At 40.6% G+C, this 24803-nt stretch overlaps 1 protein-coding gene across 2 annotated transcripts; it reads left to right on the plus strand.

The window, feature by feature from the left end:
* Positions 1–24193, plus strand: top2a (DNA topoisomerase II alpha). Of its 2 annotated transcripts, none has more exons than XM_017692869.2 (35): positions 1–260; positions 2283–2429; positions 4462–4552; positions 5621–5684; positions 5831–5976; positions 6074–6171; positions 6458–6670; positions 8253–8426; positions 8748–8849; positions 8995–9132; positions 9639–9777; positions 10049–10206; positions 10296–10421; positions 10550–10660; positions 11136–11241; positions 11453–11562; positions 12233–12325; positions 12417–12531; positions 14298–14419; positions 14631–14779; positions 15172–15403; positions 15894–16028; positions 16126–16326; positions 16672–16867; positions 17058–17149; positions 17492–17635; positions 17734–17817; positions 18451–18657; positions 19795–19918; positions 20104–20280; positions 21725–21893; positions 22043–22110; positions 22216–22362; positions 23377–23621; positions 23703–24193. In XM_017692869.2, the coding sequence occupies exons 1-35, from the start codon at positions 240–242 to the stop codon at positions 23835–23837; spliced, it is 4779 nt and encodes a 1592-aa protein (XP_017548358.1). In that variant the 5' UTR covers positions 1–239; the 3' UTR covers positions 23838–24193. The 2 variants fall into 2 exon arrangements, with proteins under 2 accessions (XP_017548358.1, XP_017548359.1); XM_017692870.2 differs by having other exon boundaries at positions 22243–22362.
* The last annotated feature ends 610 nt before the right edge of the window (positions 24194–24803 follow it).

Raw genomic sequence — 24803 nt, forward strand, 5'->3', positions numbered from 1 at the left:
TTTCAAACCGGCTGGCGAGGCTAGGAAGTGTAGCGTCTGAGTCAGTTAGATAAGAAAACAGGCTAAAACACAATAAAGACACTCTTTTGGTCAGACAGCGACACCGCAGAACAATATTTAGGGGTTATTTTTAGGGTGAATTGCATTGCTGCACGTAAACAAAGTCTTAAAAGAGACTTTAAAGTGAGGTTTTTGCAGAGTGTTCATACTGAGCTAACCTAACGTTAACGGAGGGAAACATGGCTGAGACAGTCCTGAAGGTAATAAAAAGACTTATCTCTTTGGGTTTTGTATGTATAAAAATAAAACGTCAGTTATATTTAAACAGGTATTAAAACAGCGTTTAATGGAGTTACGCTCGCTTTGCTGACTGGCAACCGTTTTTACAACTAACGTTAACTAAAGGCGTTAATGTTAGCACTGCGCTAACGGTTACTGAATACGTTTAAAGGGGAACTTCACGGATTTTTCAAAATTTCAGTATAATTCACTTTTTAAGATGTAAGCGGTCATTCAGAGTGGTTTGCAGGTAGCAGGATGGTTCATTGTAGATTAACTTGCACACTCGGGGTTTGTTTACAGTGGTGGTGATAGGAACCAGGAGCCTAGAACCCCAAATATAGCCGTTTTACTTACGAATGCTGGTAAAATGGTGGCAAATCTGAAAAAAAAAAATTCTTCTCTGGGGACAATTTTGCCACAAAATGCCCTGCTTGTACCCATCCGAATGGAATGGATTCAGATAAATGGATAGGTTAAACGTTTTAGGCCAAAATTATATCTCAAAACTACATTAAAACATTGTTTCAGACACCAGACAGGGTGTTAATAACTTGCTGTGAGGGACCTTTTAGAGGTCGACGTCTGGTTCCTATCACCACCACTGTGAACAGTTCTGAGTCTGTTTCACACACAATCACACTGAATGACTTTGTTTACGTCTTAATCATTAAATCCTGTCGAAATTTTAAAAATTCCAGGGCTTTAAGTAAATTCACCTGCTACAAAGGCATTCCGAGTGGTTTGATTGATTGTGAAATTGTTCAATGTAGAGATTCTTACAGACTCTTTACAGTGTTGGTGAATGGAACTTGGCATCACTATGACTGCAACACAAATAGAGACATTTAATTTACCATCAAAACCACCAGTGAACCAACACATGTCTTCTGAGTTTTGTGTGGAATGTTGATGATGGTGAAATGGGGTAAAACCTGAAAAAAAGATCAGTTTTCTTTGGGGGCTATTTTGCCACACAGCACCCTGCATGTGTCCCTCCGCATTGAACACGTTCACAGTGTCTCAGACATCAGGTTGTGCAGGCATAACCATCTCGTGTAATAACTTTCTGTGAAGGAGTTTTTTTTTTTTTTTTTTTTTTTTTTTTTTTTTTTATTAGTTGGACGTCTGGTTCCTATCACCGTGAACAATTCTGACTCTCTTAGGTTCTCTAAAAACAGCATTTCACACCAAACCACTATGAATGACTGTTTACATCTTGACCACTAAATTATAGCAGTCTTGTTCCCTTCCCAGTTAACCCCTTAGGGATTTCACAGGTTTTTTTTATTTCTGTATAATTCAGTCGTTGAAAAAAGTAAAGTCTTTTCAGTGGTCTCATATGAAATTACTTGTTATAGAGAGATTTCTTGAATTGAATTCAGAACCATCTGCCAACTGTGTTTTGCACACAGGGGAATTAGACCTTCACATTTAACCAATCCGTGCAGTTAAACACCCACATACACGCACACACTAGGGGGCAGTGAGCACACTTGCCCGGAATGGTGGGCAGCCCTATCCATGACGCCTGGGGAGCAACTGAGGGTTGAGTGCCTTGCTCAGGGGCACTTCAATCACATTCTTTCGGCTGAGGGAATCGAACTGACGACCTTCTGGTCACATGGCTGGTTCCCTTACCTCCAGCCCACGGCTGCCCCCATACACCATTCTTTACAGTAGTGGTGAATGGAACCAGGGTGCACTAAGCTAATTTTTATTTATTTATTGTTCAAAACCACCAGTGAACCTACATACGTCCTCTAAGGTGTTATATAATATTGATGGTAAACTATTTTGCCTGACGACACCCTGCATATACCTCTCTACTATGAATGGATTAAAAATGACTTTTAACATCTTAACCATGTCATTGTTCACCCTTTTTGGCAAATCCAAATAAAACTTCACCAGCCTGTCAGTGTGTGAAGCAGCATGCCCTAAAGAAACTGCTCAGTAAGAGTTTGGTGTCTGACCGTTCGAATTCTTTTTCTCATCCTCAGTCGTACTTTGAGAACAAGGCCCTGAGCAAGCCCAAGAAGGATGACAAGAGGCTGTCTGTGGAGAGGATCTATCAGAAGAAGACCCAGCTGGAGCACATCCTGCTTCGGCCAGACACGTACATTGGGTCTGTGGAGCCGCTCACACAGGTACGTCTCGAGTCTGGACGGCCCCCAGAGAATACTCTAAATTTACAGCTTTCCTCTCACTTGAACGTAGCTGAGACCTGATTAACGTTTGAGGTTTGCTGCATTAGTTTTGCGCTGAAGCTGTGAGGCTAATGAAATTGATAAGTAATAGATGGTTATACACTTTGTACAATGCAAAGTAGTTCTGAGCTTCCATTGCATACCAGCTGATTTGGCCTATGGGCTCCAGTACAAATCTAAAGAAGCAAACTTCAGACACCAAATGTGTTCTTGGCAAGTATCTAGATTTGGAGAAAAGGGGGATAATTGTGTTAATTCTGCCAAAATATTCCTTTCAGCGCTGTAGGCTACGTTCACACAGCAGGTAAAAGTGGCCCAAATCTGATTTTCTCACAAAGTCCATTCACAATATCTTTTCAATGTGACCTGTATCTGACATTAGTCTGAACACATCACACTTCTAATGCTAACCATACACGAGAATACTTTAAACAGACTGGAGACTAAAGTCTGGCATCCTCTCACACCTAGAGAGGTTTTGTCATAGATTATGATATTGCAAAGACTGAGGATCTTGCAGGGTCACTATTTGTGAGACTGCAACTAGAGTATTGGGAATATTTCTCATCATGCACCTGGTGGAAATCTGTGAGCAGAGAAACCCTTTCTCCTACACTATAGTAGTACAAGTGAAGATATGTTAACTGGCCATGTAAAGATCTGGAGCTCACTGTAGAGCTGTATACTCATGCAGATCTTTACCCAAGGTTTTTTTTTTTTTATTAAACTCTAAAAGGTGTGAAACAATGAAGTTGAGCAGATTTGCCTTTTTTTTTTTGAGTTTCCAGGCTCTCGCGCATGCATTCTCTCTCTCTCTGTTGCGCTCGCCCACTCGCTCTGGCATGTCACAACCAAGACTTAAAACTTATGACAACATTAAATACGGTTGATTTGATTGTTGCATCAAGACGAGAAAAAGACTGGCCATCCTGACCACCTCGCACCAAACGATCGAGATACAAGACTCATGATTGGATATTTGACTGCGACAGTGAAATCGCTTGAAAGTTGTTTGGTGTAAGGCTGGCATTAAACTGAGCCACGTGCAGAACACCAGTGCTTTCTGTGGCATGTTGCTGTTGTGCAAAGAGTGGATGGTGAGACTTCACAAGCTGAGGTGTCCCAGATACACACGACTGCTGTGTTACCAAACCAAACACATCGAAATACATGGGACTACCGCAGTCGTATGGCTTCTTGCGCATGCGATAAGAAGTTTGAGGCAAAGAGTAAAATGTCTTTAGGGAAAAAGTCAGTCCTAGTCAGTGGGTGGAGCTGTCCTCCCCACAGGTGGCAGGTAAACTGTTGAGGCTAATCCAGAAAGTAACTCAGTTGACTGCCATTCTCACAGGAGGATTATTTAAAATAACGCTAGCTGCTGTGGGGGCGTATTTATAGCCAGGTACATGAGCAGGACGATGGATTGTATGTGAGAACTGCAGTGAATCATTAAATAGTTTACATCACGGTCCTGCCATCTTCATGATTGTCAATGGGTGGGTGTTTTAATTTCATCTTCTCCAGCATCTCACAACCTTTCACTGCAGCCATGTTCTCGTATGGCCATGTTCAGGTTTTTGTTTTGTTTTGTTAGTATAGAAACATCATTTCAAATGTTTGAGGTCTGTTAACTCACTGTCCCTCCACTAAGATTCTGCCTCACTGTTGTCCCCCATTTTTCATTCTTGGCAGTGTGAAGCTATGCTGAATGTCGAGATGTGTTGCCCAATATTGGATGCGTATTGGATTTCAGTAATCCAAATGAAAATGTCAGATTTACTGTGTTTTTTTTTTTTTTTTGTTTTGTTTTTTTTTTTTTGCTGTTCATACTCCACAGATAACACATCTGTCACATATAAGGAAAACGAGCAGATTTGCGCCTTAATGTCCTTTAATTCCCTTCTCACATCATGTTCTGAGAAGATGTGTGCCGAATATGACACTGCTTGCTTTCTCTTGTTTTCTGCTTCAGCAAATGTGGGTTTATGACGAAGATGTGGGGATGAACTGCAGAGATGTCACGTTTGTGCCCGGCCTCTACAAGATCTTTGATGAGATCCTAGGTATGAATTTCAGTTACAGGATGTTGCAGGAGGAGATCTGATGAAGCTGTTTTTGGTTTCATTGCATTTGTGTTTAAGGATGTGATGAAGTCCTGCTTAAAGCCATGTCAGTACTGTGTCAATACTAATCTCATAATGAATTGATTTAGTGGTTTTTTGCAATTTGGCGTTGACACTTTGCACCCTTACATTAATATAGTTGTTCATCTGTACATTCGTATCCAAAATTTCTGCATCAGTCAGTGATTTAGATGTAAACAAATATTTGTCATTGAGAGCGGTTTGTTGTGAAATACTTTGTTTGACAATTCTTACAACTCAGATGAGATGAAAACTTAGACTATTGATTTTGTTAAAGTGGTGGCGATAATAACAGAGGTTGTGACGTCTACAGCAGAAATTTATTTTACTATCCAAAACCACCAGTAAACCTACGTGTTTTTATGTGATGTTGATGATGGATAATAAAAATAATATATTGGTGAATTTGCATGCACCTATTTGCCGTGTCTGTCATCAGGCAGCATATTCATAACCATTTCTCATAATAACTTTGTTGTGTGGGAGCTTTTGGAGGCAATCAAGCCTGGCATCAGACATCTGGTTCCTATCACCACCACTGTAAACAGTTCTGACTCTGTATCTGTAGAGCAGAGTATTTCACATCAAACGACTTGGAATTACTTTGTTTATATCTTACCCATTTAATTATGTGAAATTTCCCTGTAGCTGGATGTCAGTAGATGGCAGTAGCTGTGGAAGGCCAATAAATCTCCCTGGGGGCTGTTCTGTTGGCTTACCATGTGTTAGATTTGCCCCGAGATATGACCAGCTCAAGCCTTAAAGTTTGATATGTGGACGCACTTAAGTTTTAATATAGAAGTCAGGTTTGCATCAATAATATATGGATAAAGTGGTTTGTAAGCTGTGCCACCTTTATGGGATTTGTTCTGTGTGTTAACCGCTGGGGTTCAGTTGTGACGTCTTAATGTGTGGTGATATATCGAGTTGCAGTGGCCGTATCCAGCCCTAGTTTTCCTGTTTAAATGAACAATTGTTTCCCTTCAGTCAATGCTGCGGATAACAAGCAGAGAGACGCCAGCATGAACTGTATTAAGATTAACATTGACCCGTGAGTATTCAAGGTCAACCCCTGTTCTTTCCACACATACAGATGTTTTTGTTTTCACCAAATGTGATTTTAAGGAACACGTGGAACGGACACTGTTCCGGCGATATGTATCTAAAACCTGAGTGCGCTCTCTTCATCTCCTTCAGGGAGAACAACACCATCAGTGTTTGGAACAATGGGAAGGGAATTCCTGTGGTGGAGCACAAAGTAGAGAAAGTCTTCGTGCCTGCACTCATCTTCGGCCAGCTGCTCACATCCAGCAACTATGATGATGACCAGAAGAAGGTCACAGGTGAGGTACTTGGGTCCCAAGTGTTCTGAAGCTCCTCCTGTTGCTTTGTTCATGTTTTTTAACCCGTTACGGTTTGTTTTTTTACATTTTAACTTAGGTGGTCGTAATGGTTATGGTGCAAAGCTGTGTAACATCTTCAGCACCAAGTTCACTGTGGAGACTGCCTGTAAAGAGTCTAAATTCTCCTTCAAACAGGTGGGTCAGAAATATTTGTATTCCTTTGTTGTGTAGTTGAATATATGAGGTAGATGATTCACAGGGTGCTAAAAAAAAAAGAAGTCACTTGCTTTGGATACCAAATTCTGAAATATAAACATTTCTAACATTTTTTTTTTTTTTTCCTCCTTGCCTGAATAAATAAAGTGGATGCAAACAGTCAAGCACATAAAACTTCACATAGAGCTTTAATGAGGCGGAAATGGTTGACAGACCTGTAAAAATGTCTACAAACTGGTGAAATACTGTCCCTCTCTTCTTGCAGACATGGTTTGATAACATGAGCCGTGCAGGTGAGGTGAAGATCAAGCCGTTCAGCGGAGATGATTACACCTGCATTACCTTCTGCCCAGATCTAGTAAAATTCAAGATGCAGTCGCTGGACCGAGACACTGTGGCTCTCATGACCAGAAGAGCGTACGACGTTGCCGGTTCCACCAAGGGTGTGCGTGTGCTCCTCAATGGCAGCAGGCTGCCGGTGAGTAATGTGTCAGTCGTGATGAACTTTTTATTTATTTATTTATTTAGTTAGTTAGTTTAAGCGACCATTTGACAAAGCACTTGTCAAATTTCAAGACCTTCAATTTTAATTGGATCTTACATTACATTATTAGGAAATTTAACCTAATAATGCAGAATTCACAAATTGGCCGTCTACATTCAGCTTTCAAGCTCAAAAGTCCGGAGAAGTAAATGTCTTTTTGCTGGGGAAAAAAAAAGCTTAATTTGTAGAAAATAATTGCATTTTATCGCGGTTAGATATTTTCCATGAATCGTTCAGCCCCAGCACAACAGACATAATTCTAATTCAGGATTTGTCCAGGAAAAAAAGGTGCCATCTCTTGCAGAACTGGAACAAGGTTAAATAGTAGCTGCTGATTAACAAGTAAAGGAAGCATATGAGCATTGATTAGCACTGCACAAACATTAGACCATTTTGAGTTGTTAAAGTCTTTTGTTTAAGTAGTTTTGGAAAACACTAATAAAGGCGTCTCCATCACTGTATGATACCAGTAACTATAGCCATTGACAGAGGTAGTAATAGTACAAAGACAGTAGTAGCAGCCTAACAGGATGTCACACAAAGTTAAACCATTCAAGCAAGTCTAATTGACATTACTTGGCAACCAACATGCTTTGAAGCAAATGTTTGATAATACAGACAGTTTGCACGATGACAGTTGTTGGGATATAATCATTCATTTGATTGTTAGCTGCTGTGCAAACTTATATGTGCATTATATTTCCAAAAGTATTCACTCACCCTTCCAAATCATTGAATTTAGGTGTTCCAATCACTTGCATGGCCACAGGTGTATAAAACCAAGCCCCTAGGCCTGCAGACTGCTTCTACAGACATTAGTGAAAGAATGGGTCGCTCTCAGGGGCTCAGTGAATTCCCGCATGGTACCGTCATCGGACGCCACCTGTGCAACAAGTCCAGTCATGAAATTTCTTCACTACTAAATATTCCACAGTCAACTGTCAGTGGGATTATAACAAAGTGGAAGGGATTGGGAATGACAGCAACTCGGTCACAAAGTGGTCGGCCACATAAATGACAGAGTGGGGTCAGCGGATGCTGAGGGGCATAGTGCGCAGAGGTCACCAACTTTCTGCAGAGCCAATCACTACAGACCTCCAAACTTCATGTGGCCTTCAGATCAGCTCAAGAACAGTGTAGAGAGCTTCATGGAATGGGTTTCCATGGCCGAGCAGCTGCATCCAAGGTTTACATCACCAAACTCAATGCAAAGCGTTGAATAAACAATGGCACGACTTGACAACTGACTTAACATTGTTTGTTAATCTGATGACAAAAGAAAAATTAAGCAGTTATCTTTTCAAAGAAATTCCACAAATAACATAGTTGGCCAAAAAAGTCTTTGCATTGTTACTTCATTAGACGCTGCATGTTGGAACTGCTGATTAAAACCCTGGGGGCTGTACTTCTACTTCTATCTTGTGGTAGATTGTAGACTTCATACATGCTCTTAAATGTGCATCTCATTACTAGATTGTAAATAAAGGTACTATTTTTGCTAATGTCTCTCTCTCAGGTGAATGGTTTCCGTAGCTACGTGGACCTGTATGTGAAGGACAAAGTGGACGAAACGGGGTCTCCGCTCACTGTCGTGCACGAGCTGGTAAACCCACGCTGGGAGGTGTGTCTCACTATGAGCGAAAAGGGGTTCCAGCAAGTCAGCTTCGTCAACAGCATCGCCACCACAAAGGTACGTCCCTTTCCACGTGTGGAGTAGATAATCTGTGTTCATCTGGAGTCGGTTACTGGCTATCATTTGACTGCCTTCACCTTTTTTTGATCTGAGGTGGTTTTAAAACATCTTTCAGCTAAAAGGTCTGACCATGCCAAGGTAATGGAAGAGTATTGTAGTGGATTATGATTTTTCCTGAAGTTGTTTGTCATTTCCTAAAGAAATATAATCAAAGCATTGAGATTTCCCCGCAACCAGGTTAAGTTCATTTTACACAAGTGTGTTTTCTGTTTTTTGTTAGAATCTCACTTGTCTGATTTTTCACCCTGTCTTTCGTAGGGTGGCAGGCACGTCGACTATGTGGCAGACCAGATTGTTGCGAAACTGATCGAGGTGGTGAAAAAGAAGAATAAGGCTGGTGTGGCAGTCAAACCGTTCCAGGTATCACAAAGCTTTCAGCGTTATGCAATCGCCGTGTCTGGATTGAGTGTTTCAAGTTTCTTGGTTTGTGGCTTTTAGTGTTGATTGGCTTAATAACAGTGCAGGGTAGTGTCACTGTTAAACTTGCTTGTTGTATTTCTCCCAGGTGAAGAACCACATGTGGCTGTTTGTGAACTGCCTGATTGAGAATCCCAGCTTTGACTCTCAGACCAAAGAGAATATGAGTTTGCAACAGAAGAGCTTCGGATCCACCTGCGCCCTCAGTGAGAAGTTTGTCAAGCAGGTTAGACATACGCGTACTTGCGCACTGATCTTATGGAGCGCTGCACAATACAGACAGAATACTAATGTAACAAGTGATATGCCGTTCGATGTATTCATAAAATTGTGAGTCAGTGTTAAACAGGCCAATATTCCACCTTTTATGTAAAGATGTGATTTTAGTTGGATTACCTTTACTTTGTCCCATCACAACGTACATTAAAGCATTCATACAAGGCCATGATTGCACAGGATGGTCACAGAACACAGTTAAAACACTGATAAATTAAAAGTTAATTAACATATTGCAGCTTTCTGTGATATCTGTATATACTACCAAATAGCAAAGCCTGTTTTGTGAATCCTTACTCTTATGTATATGAATGCTTTGTCACCAAGTCTTGGTCTTGGATGCCCTTAATGAGGCCAACTGAGTGTTTTAAAGTGGGCAGAAGTATCCATGGTTCTTGTAACTGAAATTGTAACTACAGGTGATTCTAATTGCTTTGCTTTCGCTTTGCTGTACAGGCAAATGGATGTGGAATTGTGGAGAGTATAATGAACTGGGTGAAGTTTAAGGCTCAGAATCAGCTCAACAAGAAATGCTCTGCTGTCAAACACACCAAGATCAAGGGCGTGCCCAAACTGGATGACGCCAACGATGCAGGTATCATTTAATAGGGGCATTTTTGCATTTTTAAGAAATTTAATCAGTTATCTTTCTACTGCATGTGTACTACATAAAAGTACAACAGTAGATCACATGGCTGAATGCAGCCATCCTAAAGCCTGATTTGTGTCTGTGCTTTTGTTAATTTTGATTAATAACAGGAGGTCATACAGTATTCAAAACCACAAGCATCTCTGATTTTGATTGAGTTCATTTTGATCATCATTGTTTTATTAGCCAAGCCTAAGCAGTGTGTTTTATTGTTCAGGTGGTAAGAACTCAGTCGGCTGCACATTGATCCTCACTGAGGGAGATTCGGCCAAAACCCTGGCCGTTTCTGGGCTAGGTGTGGTTGGTCGAGATCGCTACGGGGTCTTCCCTCTGAGGGGTAAAATGCTCAACGTGCGAGAGGCTTCTCACAAACAGGTATGCAGATATAACCAGTTCACTCATGCTTTTCTTTTTTGCCTATTATTTATCTGCCTGTTACAGAAATGTCCCTGTGTCTGTTACAGATCATGGAGAATGCTGAGATCAACAACATCATTAAGATCCTGGGTCTGCAGTACAGGAAGAACTATAGTGACCCTGAGTCGCTCAAGTCGCTTCGTTATGGAAAACTGATGATTATGACAGATCAGGTGAGCCTCCTGATGGGAGTTACAGTTTCCTCTGGTTCATAACAGACAGAAGTTGTTGTTGTTTAACAGTGTGCTATTTGTCTGGAGTTGGTGGTAACGTGATTGTGTTGGGATTATACTTATTGTAGGATCAGGACGGGTCTCATATTAAAGGGCTTCTGATCAACTTCATCCACCACAACTGGCCCTCACTGCTACACCACAACTTTTTGGAGGAGTTCATCACTCCCATCATTAAGGTGGGTGAATGTCTGTTATGGAGACAAAGTGCAGGTCGAGGCTGGGATGCAACTTACATCGGTTGGCTGATGATGAAACCCTGACCTCTACCCCTCACTCAATAAGAGAACATTATTTTTATGTTAAGAATTTTGATAACAAATTATTGTGTAATATTATAAAATGGATTCTTAAACATTCAATATCTGTGTATAAACATTGTACTTTGAGTTTTGAGTGCTCTTTTTTGGTCATATTAAATTATCAGTTAAAGCTGTCGTAAACTGGTATCAATAACCACAGTGTCATATATACACACACACACACACATTGAGAATGTATAGGATGTGTGTGGGGAATCACTGGACCATTTCTATGAATGATCCTTTTGACTGTATACTCTTATTTAACTGTTATAATTGTCATTATCTCTAGCAATAACCTTATCCATTACTAATTAAAATACATCTCCCACTCTTTCTAATGGGTCTGCAGGTGTCCCATAAGAACCAGGAGCTTTCTTTTTACAGTATCCCTGAATTTACAGAATGGAAAGAGAAGCAAAGCAACCTCAAGTCTTGGAAAATCAAATACTACAAAGGTTTGTCCCAAACACCTGTGGTAGTACAGCGGCAAATGTAAGCAGCTGTTTTTATTAGCTGTCTTCTTTCCTGTGTTACTCACAATCTGAGGTGATGGGGTTGATGGGCTGATGCTATAATGAGCTGTGTTTCTCAGAAGATGAAATTTTTTGGACTAACTTATTATTTTTTTTCTTTCTTTCTTTTTTTTCTTCTATCACTCCTCTCAAGGTTTGGGTACCAGCACAGCCAAAGAGGCCAAAGAGTATTTCTCGGACATGGCGAGGCATCGCATCCCGTTCAAATACTCTGGGCCTGCAGATGATGAGGCTATCACCCTGGTAACCACACCTACTTTCTACCAGCCATATTTCCATGTTTTCATATCACCATTTATGAGTTCAGATTGGACAAGCTACATAAATGATCGTAATTGATCATTTTAAATTTATTTGATTTTCTTGGAGGAGTTCAAAAACTGTTACATGAAATTCACTGTAGATAAATTAGCTTCTTCTGTAGAAAAGTCCTGTTACATGGTTCCTGAATAAATATCTTGATTGTTTGTTGGGTGATTTACCACATTATGATTGAAATAAAACATTGAGCTTTTTCATACACTTCTAATTCACAATTTCTGTGATGCATTACACCCTGACAACTAAAGAGAAGACCACACGTTGAATTTAAAAAACGGAGTAAATTATAAAATTGACTTAGAAAAATGTTCTTCAGGATTACATGAACTGGAGAAGAAATGGAGAAAAATACTCTCCATAGCTTAAAACGTTCACTCAATACACAACTGCACACGAAAAGGCAAAAGCTTAAAGAAAGGGGGGGATCATCTGGCTAAAATTCTTAAGAAGAGGGGGTTAAGAGCACCTGCAGGTTCAGAAACGTAACTGGACACAGTCGTTCATTTGGTACCAGCTCCTGTACATATTCCCAATAAAAAAAGATACAAATTTATTTACAGGAGATAATCTGTATCCCTTTATGCTCTTCCAGGCCTTTAGTAAGAAGAAAGTGGAGGAGAGGAAGGAGTGGCTCACCAGCTTCATGATCAACAGGCGCCAGCGCCGAGAGCACAACCTGCCAGAGGTCTGCATATAATGACAGTCCCCAGAGGTTTTTATTCTTTTTGATTGCAAGTGCGCTTTGTAAGACATCATATGCCTTTCTGTGTGAGCAGGAGTACCTGTATGGTAAGGAGACGTCGTCCCTCACTTACCACGACTTTGTCAACAAGGAGCTGGTGCTGTTTTCAAACTCTGACAACGAGCGCTCCATCCCTTGCCTGGTGGACGGTGAGGAAAAATACATACCACACATAAAGTGCCTGTCATTGATGTCTATTTTTCCCTGGTGGTCCACTTATGTTTGTGGGTCTATGTACCCAGAACAATCCATTTATTTTACATGACTTTGCAGAATTAAACAGACTATGTTTGACTTTACGACTATTACCTCTGTTCTGATTGGCTGTCCTGTATTGTGCTTCATTCAGAAAGCTGTCTGGGCTGAAACACTCCTTAACTTCTGTAATGAATAGGCAGAGCTAAACTCCTATAGGCTGAATAAGTGTTTATCTGTAAATGTAATGGTTTGCGTGACATCACTAAAATAACTTTGAACTAGGCTGTTTCTTGCAGCTTAGTGTCCTTATATGGACCAAATGGACCAGCTGCACATTGATATTTTAACTGTGTTTACAAACTACATCAAAGTCTTATTTTGTCAAATCCAGAATCGTTGGTTTTTCTGTCATATTAGTTCTTTAACAGTAGTAAAAGAGAGAACTCTAATCATTAATTAGGCAAAACCTACTCTTTATTAGGATTGTGATGGTACATCGAAGTCATGGTTTACTTCACACAACAGTTTGGCCATCACGGTTCAGTACAACAGGGGAAGCAAAGCAACAGAGCCCCCAAAATCATAAGGCTAGGTTTCATTCATTTTTCAAGTTTGTTCCACCTAGTGTTGTGCAGTTTCCAACCTGAGGTAGTCAGTACAGCCTGTGTGTTGAGCAGTGAATGGGGCAGTCGTGGGCTGGAGGTTAGGGAACCAGCCCTGTGACTGGAAGGTCGCCGGTTCAGTCCCCTTGGCTGACAGTCCATGACTGAAGTGCCCTTGAGTAAGGCATCTAACCCCCAATTGCTCCCCGGGCGCCGTGGATAGGGCTGCCCACTGCTCCGGGCAAGTGTGCTCACTGCCCCCTAGTGTGTGTATTGACTAGTGTGCATGCATGTGGGTGTTTCACTGCACTGATGGGTTAAATTTCACAGTGTGCAAACACAGTGACAAATGGTTGTTAATTCTTCTGAAATGTAAAGTGAGCTTACATTCATGCATAGGTCATAATCGGCTACCAAATTGAGAAGCATCTAATGTAAAATGTGGAAATCCCAAAAATGTCCCCCATACAGCTGATTTGAAAGAAGCAGGTGGGCCTTGTAGCTCCTGTTTCACACCACAGTGAGCTTGAGCTAAGCTTAGCGTGGCATTTTGCTAACTAGCTAATGGCTTACTGTTTAAGGGTTTCCAGGTGGAAATTTGGTTCTGCATTACATTCAATCTTCACACATAGGTTACCACATATTCTCTATACAGCTGCATGCACTGAACTCTGTTAGTACAGTGATGGTTTAGGATGAATACATACACATACCATTACACCCCATCTCTTCATACCTAGTAAGACGCTTTGACGAGCATGAAGCTCAGAGTGGCAAGGTTTTCTTACAGTACCATATTAATAAAAAGCTGTTTTAGCCACTCACATTGCATTGAAACGCATCTCAGCAGATTCTAATAGGATTTTTAAGGAAATGTCATGATTATTGTGAGCGTTCTTGTTGTATCTCATTTTCCTCCAGCTTTGTCATTAGCTTGCTTATATTGATTACATTGATTTGTGACAACAGAAGTTGTTGCTAAGTGATATTTGAAACTCTCTCCACTATGCTGCACATAGTGGAGGACTGGCTCAAGGGGTGAATGTAGACATGCAAATTCGTTGCAAGACACTTGGCAAAAACTTAAATTTTACAATAAGCCATCTGTTTGTCAGGTCTGAAGCCAGGCCAGAGGAAAGTGCTGTTCTGCTGCTTCAAGCGAAATGATAAGAGGGAGGTGAAAGTGGCTCAGTTAGCGGGTTCAGTCGCAGAGATGTCTGCCTACCACCATGGAGAGGTTGGTTTGTTCCGTTTGCCATACTGGTCGTCTTTTTTTATTATTATTATTATTATTAATATTAATAATTAATTTACTTTTAACTACTTTGAATATTGAGGCATCCACATTTCTACACTGTCTTAACACCCTTCTTTATGCCTCATGACTGAAGAAGGTTTGATTTGACGTATTTGTTTATCATTTCTTTCTCTCTCCTTGCCTCCATCAGACATCGCTGATGATGACTATCGTGGGTCTGGCACAAAACTTTGTGGGCAGCAACAATCTGAACCTGCTTCAGCCTCTGGGTCAGTTTGGTACACGCCTGCACGGAGGCAAAGACTCAGCCAGTCCCAGATACATCTTCACCATGCTCAGGTATACAAACACAGACACACGGAACCATTGTTCAGAAATTTCCCCTTTGCACTAAATGAAAATGGACAAAAGTGTAGACACACTTACTAGCTTGTCTGCTATTAGTTTTTCGAGTTTTTATAGGTAACAGTACGTCTCAAACAGGTCACAGAAGGCCACTGTGGCTGCCATTCACACTAAGTGGAACCAAGATTCTCCTGAATTAATCAGTTAGTTACAGTCATCAAGGTAATTGAGATGTGCGCAGTCAGAATGAAAACCTGGAGTCAAGTTGGATCTTGGCGGATAAGATTTGGTACTGTCATAGTGCCAGACTGGGTTTTCTTTCCTTTTGTTGGTTTCTCATTTTTTATTTCCTCTCTCCCTCTCTCCCTCTCTCCCTCTCTCGACAGTCCTCTCACCCGGCTGCTCTTCCCATCTGTGGATGACAACCTGCTCAAGTACAATTACGATGACAACATGAGGGTGGAGCCTGAGTGGTATATTCCCATTATTCCTCTGGTACTGGCCAACGGTGCTGACGGTATTGGTACGGGTTGGGCCAGCCGCATCTACAACTATGACATCCGTGAGATCGTCAGCAACATCCACCGTATGCTCAATGGTGATGAGCCACTGCCTATGGTGTGTTAAACTGCTCACAATAGCTGATATTTTTAGGTGCAAAATACCTCATAGACATGGCTTTTAGATTACTCACACTTTCAGTAAGCTGTGGTTTCCTTGCAAACATGCACCTATGTTTTGAGTGCATCACTAAAAGTGAGGAAACTGGCATGAACCCATACCAGTAGGATCTCACGAATGCACGTTTGTGCTACAAAGTGTGCTACAAACACACACACCATTCACTCAGTGTAATGTTTTGGGAAAATTCTTGAGAATGACTGTTAAAACAATGCCACTTTTTTCTTGTTTTAAGTGCATTGTTTATAGACCAAATCAGCATGTTTTGTAAATACTTGTTGATAGTACATCCTGCTGAAAAATCACATCTGGTCAGTGGTGGAAGAAGCTCATTTTAAGGACTGATAAAGTTTGAGCCAAACAGATAGAGATCACAGATGTTATGTTTTTGCAGGATTTCTTGACCTGTGCTTTCTTTCATGTTTAGCTGCCCAGCTACAAAGGTTTCAGAGGTACCATTGAGGAGCTGGCGACCAACCAGTACATGAACAGCGGAGAGGTGGCCATCATTGACTCCACTACTATTGAGATTTCGGAGTTGCCTGTGAAAGCCTGGACTCAGGTCAGTAGTGCTGCTTCTGCACTGAAAGCACCAAAGCCTTAAAATTATTTATAGAACTTTTATAGAATAAGACATTGAGCATGTTTGCCTTTCTCAGACATACAAAGAAAACGTATTGGAGGTCATGCTGAACGGCTCGGAGAAGGTTCCTGCCCTGATCACGGATTATAAGGAGTACCACACGGACACCACTGTCCGCTTCGTGGTGAAAATGACTGAGGAGAGGCTTCGAGAGGCTGAAGCTGCGGGTCTGCATAAAGTTTTCAAACTGCAGAACCCCCTCACCTGCAACTCCATGGTAAGAATATGGCCAGGCGCTTAGAAGCTCACACAGCAACCAACCTTATACTAGAAATGGGCTCCTTAACCATTTGTGTAAGTTGCATATCCAATTTTTAAATTTAATTTTTTAAACTGACGTTCATTTGCACAGCTTGCGTAAGCCTGATAGTTTGATAGAAATCTTTGTGCTGCTGTCGTGGTTTGACACTTGCAGTTGACTTACAATACAGAGAAGACAGAAGAGCTTACACTGTATAAGTTGCACTTAGTCCTACATACCTGATGTGAATATTTACACCAAATTAAACAAAATAAGTCCTCCTCCCTTTAACCATCTCCATCCCCTCATCTGTTCACGCAGGTGTTGTTTGACCATGTGGGCAGTCTGAAGAAGTACGAGACAGTGCAGGACATCTTGAAGGACTTCTTTGAGCTAAGACTGAAGTACTATGTCCTGAGGAAGGACTGGCTGCTTGGCATGCTGGGAGCCGAGAGCGCCAAGCTGTCCAACCAGGCCCGCTTCATCCTGGAGAAAATCCAGGGCACTCTTGTCATTGGTGAGAGGATATAAAGGGAGGGAAACCTTCTACGCTTTTGTCTTAAATTTTTCCATCACGTTGTTTTTGTTCCCTTGGATAGATCGTGGTCTAACTGGCTTTAGTCAACACTGACGTTTAATGTAATAGCAAAGCTGAAGGAAAGATGTTAATGTTAACACGCAGCACGTCCATGTGGTGCTTGTTTTAGAGAACAAACCCAAGAAGGAGTTGATCCGCATGCTGCAGGAGATGGGTTATGACTCAGACCCAGTTAAAGCGTGGAAACAGGCACAGGAGAAGGTAGCATTTGTTCATTTATTTACTTTTTTTAAACATGCAAACTTACTTTGTAGAATATATGCTGCATGTTTTGCATTCATTTAGGGACCCATAGCTCATAGTTTTACTTTGCCATTCTGGTTAGAGTTTGTAGCTTTGTTGATGTGCCACTGAAAGAATATCTGATTATCTGGAGTTCAGTGGTCAGAAAATGATCAACGATGAGTGAGGTAGGGGCCAGTTGATACATAATGGAGCAACAAATCGGCTGGAATCTGTAGTTTTACACCCATGCAGGTTTATTTCACATTGATGATCATTTGCACTCAGATTAGCAGTTTGTGCTTTTATTTCCTGCTGTAGGAAGTGGAAGAAGAGGCAGGAGAGGATGACGATCAGAAAGAGGAACAGGCATCGGGCCCTGACTACAACTACCTGCTAAGCATGCCCATGTGGTTCCTCACCAAAGAGAAGAAAGATGAGCTTTGCAAGCAAAGAGATGCAAAGGTAACGATGGGGCTAACCAGTCTGAGCCATGCAGCAAAGATGTTTATGGCTAATTTTATTTATTTATTTATTTTTTAATTTTTATTTTCTTGCTGTAGCTGACAGAGTTGAATATGCTGAAAAAGAAGGTCCCTTCAGATTTGTGGAAGGAGGATCTGGCTGCCTTTACTGAGGAACTGGAGGTAAAACCCTAGTGTTTCATTGTATAGGGGATATCACACAGCAGGCAGAGGTTGGCCACGCTTCATTGGATAATTTTACTTGTTATAAAGCTTACAGAGGAATCCTGCTTTGGGAACATTTTCATTTGAGTTTTTGAGCTGTTTAATGATTACCATTTTGATGCTCAATTTGATGTCTGCAGCAAACTTTGAATCGTTGCTGCTAGGCTTTGAGCCGTTGGTACTAGGCAACGTAGTGATGTGCACCTTTTCACCACAGAAGAAATCTAGCCATTCACTCCCAACATAAACATGGGCAGTTTTTTTTAAAAAGGCAGAGTTTGAAGGTTTTCTTTTTTTCTTCTGCTACTAAAATCAGATGTGTCTTGTTTTCTTTAGTGTTTTAAATACTGTTATTAATATATATTGAAATTAGTTGTTAGGGAAGATCTTTTACCAGTATGCCACTTTTTTCATGATCCTCCTCATATTCTATGGTGCGAAGGTCAATTACTCAACTTAAAAGTAAATCCATTTAAGCCTAAGCTTGATCCTTATCTGTCACAATTGGGTCATTTTTGTATTTTATTCCCATGTATTCCCTGCTTTGGTTCTGCACTGCAGTGTACAGTATTCTGCTTTCTGACACCATAGCGTCTGGAGCAGGCTGAGAAGGAGTCCCAGACCACAGTGACCCAGGTGAAGGGTAAAGGAGGCAGAGCGAAAGTGGTGAAGATGAAGGACGAGACCATGCCCACACCTCAAGGCCGTCGCGTCATCCCCCGCATCACCAGCACCATGAAGGTTCAAGCTGTCAAGAAGGCCGACAAGAAGGGAGGTGGCAAGAAAGGCGCAGTCAAGGTGCTGTTTAACGTGTGCTGCATCCGTTTTGAATACCTGACATGTTGTAGATTAATTGGAAATAATTCAAAAATGACAAGTTAATTTACGGAGCTAAGAGATTCACAGCGGTATGCAGATCGGTGAAGATGAACATTTAACAAGTTACATTTATATAATCTGTGTTTAACACTGACCAACTGCATGTTTCTCTAAAGAGAGTGTAATTAGTCCTGTTTAATTGGGTTTAGTGCAGCGCAGTATGTGAAGTCATTGTACTGCATTCTGTCAGTGTTAAAATATTGTGATGTGTGTTGTTTATCGGCACAATGCATTTTTGCTATATTTCTCACCCTGCATGGCTGCATGTATTTTTCCAGCTTGTGACAGATTTGTACTTTCCTGAGTGTTTACAAATGACACTTTTCTTCTTAAGTATATTTGCAAGGAAAACAAACCACTTATTAAGTTTTTCTGGTTAACATTTAGTTCTTCATTTCCTTTTTTTGGGTGGAATTCAGTTTGTTTATGTTGGCTCAGCTCATGGACTGCTTTAGGATTGGTCACATATCTGATGTTTTAGGTTTAGCCTTTGTTTTAGACCAAGATTGCTTCAGAAACCAGAAGAACAGAGCCCAAGAAACTTCTGTTACAATGCTGAGGCTGGATATATTAAGAAGTTTCGTTTCTAGTTAATCAGTGCTGAAGTAGACCGGATACTTTCCTGATACTCTTCTGCATATTTTGTATTTTTGGAAAAGTACTTTTATTTTGGCTCAAGTCATTTTCACTCTCACTTAAATATCCGTTCAGCACACTCTACCCACCTCTTCAAATTAGTCATCATCCATCATGCTAAATGAACCAGTTCAGAAAATGTCCTTAGGCCAGTCATGTTGCAGCTTTTCCCACCTGAAGGTTTTGATTCCTGGATCACATTTCTGTACAGCTCAAACCCCAAGAAAATTTTAGATGCGTGTTTTTTTTTTTTTTTTTTTTTTTTTTTTTTTTTTTTTTTTTTTTTTTTTTTAAATGTAATTATCAAATTTACAGTAATTATAACTTTTATTCTTTTTTTTAGGAGTTTCTCAGTCATTTTAAGATCTACAGCTCAGATTATTTTGGACTCATCTAAAATTTCAAAAGTTTTCTTTACAGTCTGAGAGTGATGGGGGTGTGGTGATGAAGATGGAGTTTGAAGATGAGGAGGTAGACCCTCAGGAGGTGGGACTGGCTGAACGTCTTACCAAGAAGGTCAAAAAGGAGGCCACCAAAGAGAAAGGTACTAAACCTATATACTTTAAACATTCTCATAAGTTGTGTGATGCATTCTCACAATTTATTTGTTTAATTCCTCAAAGTTTATTAATCTGAATAGTAACAGACCTTTATTAGCTTAAAATGCAGTCTTTATGCTGATGAGGCAACTGCATGTTAAATAACTTGATGTGGTATTTTCTTTGTCAGGCTCCAAGTCAGGGAAGCAGACCACACTCCAGTTTAAACCTGTGAAGAAAGAGAAGAAGAGAAAGCCCTGGTCTGATGAGGAGGAAGAGGATGATGAAGATGGTGTTTCAGCCTCTGATGAGACCACAAGCCCAGTGGAAGTAGCCCCCAGAGAGAAACTGGGTAGAAAAGCTAATGGTGAGCACTTCTACACACACTGGCACCCTCGGATTAACCCCTCTGGGCGTTTCCCTTACGGTGTTTACTCGGACGCAGCCTTTGTTTGTTTTGGTGTGGCTCATTTTTCCTTGCTACTTTTAGAAAGTCCTCTGGGGTCAGTGCTTCTGCAGACTGATTAAACACAGTCTTGATTGTCAGCGTTGCCTTTGATCAGAAAACAAACTCATTGACTGAACACAGCCAGTGGTCTGCTGAGAGGACAGGTCTCATACTAGCTACTAAGGTTTTCATGAGTTTGTCCTGATTGATCCATTAGAAAATAGATACATCAGGACAAAATTATTGCTCAACAGGGGTTGTCTAAGTTTAAGACCTTTTCATAAGTTTTATAGACAAAGAAAAACTAATGGCAGGCCCTGAAGGTGTGTACATTAGCATGAATTCTGGCTTTCAGTCAAGATAGTTGCTAGTGCCTTGTTCGCTCCTGTTAATGCATGTAGCTCCAACCTGAAGCTGGGCTGTTAGCTTCATCACACAAGCACCTGCTTTGCAGAGTGCCAGCTTTGAGTTGCTGTTAAACTTGGGCTATGGAAAGGAAAATGATAAATGAATCCCTTTCTTAGTCCTCCTTAGCCTTAGTCCTCTCAATCACAGGGCAGCTCACTGCTGTCTGTGTAAATCAAGTGACACTGGAATGGAAGTAGGACTGAAATTTCAGATCATGCATCACTAGAATAAACACTTGCAGTATGGGAAGAAACTAAATTCTGTTTCTCGTTTACTTCATGGTCATTATCGATAACTAGCCATAAGTGCCATTCATAGTGATTGTGTTTCTCTGGATGCCCTGTTTTTGCTCACTCTTAGCGGTCATTAGGCTTTTTATTTTTTTTTATTTCTTGTTGTTTTAGATGCCACATAACCAGTGTTACCATGTTGTGTTTTCTTTTGTAACTCTGGATCCTCTAGAGCTGGGCAGTATGACTGTTTATCGTTATTGTAATAAATTGTGTTGCAATATGTCTCTATGCTTTTGTGAGTCTGTACTTAAAACCGCTTACTGACTGCATGTTTACTTAGAAAAATAACATAATTAGTCCTGTTCTATTGGATTTAGCGGAGTACAGTGTGTGTAATGAATGCAAGTGATTGGATTAATGGTGGTTTTTTGTTTTTTGTTGTTGTTGTGTGTTTTTTTTTTTTTTTTTTTTTTTTTTTTTTTTATTAGCATTATGTGGCACTTGTTTGTCTTTTCTAACTTGCCAAATGTCAGAAGAAATAACTTGTAAATGTCCTAACCCATTGTGTATCCTAAAGACGTCCTGAAGTATCACGGTATAACGTTTTGCTGTATCACCCACCTCTACACTCCACTGTCTGTCCGTCACACTGTTTCGGAATGATTGAAGTTTTGTGTATACACTTGTTCTTGGTATTCCTCACTGTGTGTTTCTGTTTCCAGCTGCTGTTAAGTATTGCCTGTCCAGCAGTGAGGATGAGTCTGAGAACTGGAAGAGTTTGGGCAAAAAGAAAGCTCCAGCAGTTGTTGATGACGACGACGACGATATGTTTGCTCCAGAGCCCAGTGCTATTTCTGACAGTGAGCAGGACTCGCCTGTCCGGCCTCCACCGTGAGTATCGTGTGTGCGTGTGTGTGCGTGTGTGTGTGTGTGGGGGGGGGGGGGGTATGTATGTTATGTATGTATGTATGTATGTATGTATGTATGTATGTAAACCCCCTGCTTTTTTTTTTTTTTTTTTTTTTTTTTCCCCCCCTCAGGAAAAAAGCAACAGCAAAACCTAAAAAGCCAGTAGAGGAGAAAGAGGCAGTCACAAGCACGGTCACCTGTAAGCACCTTCAGCTTTGACCAATAGTAAAACCTAACTGAATATCGCAGTCCGCATGCTCTTTATTGATTCATCATAAGGTAATGTAAGTTCGTGTCTTTACAGCTGAAAGTGCTGCTTTTAAACCCCCAGCCAAGCCCAAAGAAAAAGCTGTGAAAAAAGCAGCAGATGGAGGTGCCAAGAAACCAGTAGCCAAGAAACCAGTAGCTAAGAAGACAGCTGCTGCCCCCAAGAAGAAAGGAGCAACTGCTGGTACGTCACCACATAACCCCTATACACCCACACATCTGTGGCCAGTGTCCGCATTGCTCACTGAATGGCCATGAGTTAATCTTAAAAGGCATTACTCTTCCTGAGCTGATGCCAAATTGATTGAAAGTAGTTGTGAGGATGTTTGATTTGGCCAGAACCTCAACCCTTTACTTAATGAGAGAACAAACATTTTCTGCTAGCTGTATAGACTTTTATTAACAAAATTCAAAATCTATTCCTAATTTGAAACCTGTCCTCCCATAGTCATGGTTCTTTGTCCATCACACAAACATTGCCCATCCCTGCTCTTAAGTACTCTAAAGTAAACTCACTGGGTCTGCAGGTTTGCCAGCATAAAGAAGTTAGTTCTCAAGCCAGTTTGGATCTTAACAATCAGTGTAAATCAGACAATCTGTAAAAACAGTTAGAATATGTAGGAGGGGTGTAGCCAGAGAACTTGTAGAGGAGAATTCCCACTCTAATGTCTTCCAGGCTTCTCAAACACTAGAGGGCGCTCTCAAGCGAGTCCAAAATGAATGGGTTAAGTTGGAGCATTTGAGCAAAATCATAGATTACAAATGCTTAAACATTTTCTATGCAAAAATATTACATTTGTTTCCTGAACACTGAATAGCATAAAACACAACACTGCTGTTATGTTTTTAAACCCTTAAAGTTACAAGAGTTTAAAATGATGCCTCATGTACGATCGTGACATCTGTGAGCGCAAACGGCCAATGAGCTGGCTCCATTTGCCAACCAATCAACACTCGCTAGCAGTTGGGCAGCAGAACGCTGGCATTAAATTCATTTGCTTCTTATTAAATTAGAGGTAAGTTCTGTATAATTAATTAGAAACGATTTTATCTTTTCGGTTTTAGCCATTTGAGCTCCTTTTACTCACATTCGTTGCGGACTCCCTTGCGGGCGCCCTCTGCTGATTAAAGTGGCCAGGCTCCACATAAACGGCTGTTATAGCATCATTCTTAAGCATAATGCTGACCTTCTCTGTAGACGTGAAGCAGCCCTCTATCCTTGACGTCCTGTCAAAGCCAGCTGCCAAACCTGCTGCCACCAAAAAGACCACTGTTGTGAAGGTCACGACCAGCGAATCCGAGGGGTCCGCTCCTGCGCCAACAGCCAAAAAAGCACCCGTTCGCAAGAGGAAGGTCGCACTAAGCAGCGACGACTCAGACAGCGACTCTGATGGAGGAAATCTCATGGCCCGCCTCAAGGGCAAAACCACAGCTGCAGGAAAGGTATGTCATCATAAGTCACTACTGATGATGTGGTCATTAGACAGGTGAATGTGTTTGACGTAACACGTTTTTCTCTTTCAGAAAACTAAGTGGGAGGATGACGATAGCTTTGCCCTGGAAATGACTTCACCTGCCGTGGCACCCAGGACGAAAACGGCGCGCAACACAAAACCTCTAACCTATGCTCTGGATTCTGACTCTGATGACGACTTTTAAGCCACTGCCCTCACCCCATGTTTCTGTTTGTTTCCTAGCAACGTTTCACTGTGTCCATTTATTTTAATACTTAAATTAATAAGAACGCTTTATAGAACTTGGTTACATCTGAATATTTAAATGGAAACGTTTGTTTTACTCTTTTATAAATGATAACACGGTTTTAATTATTTTTTGCCCTTAAAACTGTTGAATGTATCAAAAGTGAATTGTAGGTGGTGTTGCCTTATAATTCACAGAGACTTTGAAGTCTGATATGGAAATGCTTACTTTCTGTTTTTTTGTGGTTGTGCTGTCTTGTAAATATTTTCTATGTTGTCTTTTTCCACTTTGCCTAAATAAACATCATGCTAATATTCTTCATCTCCACGTCATTATTTTCATCCAAGCAACTGAGAGCTTGACTGAGTTCTTACAGTACAGTGCAGAAATCATAAGCGTCTGAAAATATTGAAAGCTTTTACTTGGGTGGCATTTATTCAAATAATGCAAACCTAAGAATAAATACAAATAAGGTTGGATGATATGGCAAAAATACAATGTTGCAATACCTTAAATGTTCATCAATTTGTTTTGGTTTGGTTTTTTTTTTATATAAATGATACTTGATAATTGACCACGTTTAAGAAGTAATGATCAAAAAAGATTTAAACATTTTCTGATGCTAGTTTCACATAATATTGCACTTAATCCGATAAAGTTACTAATTACGCTCAGGAAAAGCATGACAGATTATCATTATTTTAAAAGGTTATATTTAATCACATGTACTGCTAATCAAATTTAACATCAGGTTAAAGTGAAAAGTCAGGAAACAAAATTCTATTCTGTCCTACTTTAAAAAAAAAAAAAAAAAAAGTTTATATATTTCAATGCTTTATTCTGGCAAAAAAACTGTTAACTGATCAAATAAGTTTTAAACAATTTCAAAAGGCTGGTGAATGTTTTTGCACAGAACTTTGTGGC

Source organism: Pygocentrus nattereri, chromosome 13 (assembly GCF_015220715.1).
Source record: "Pygocentrus nattereri isolate fPygNat1 chromosome 13, fPygNat1.pri, whole genome shotgun sequence".
Lineage (NCBI taxonomy): Eukaryota > Metazoa > Chordata > Actinopteri > Characiformes > Serrasalmidae > Pygocentrus > Pygocentrus nattereri.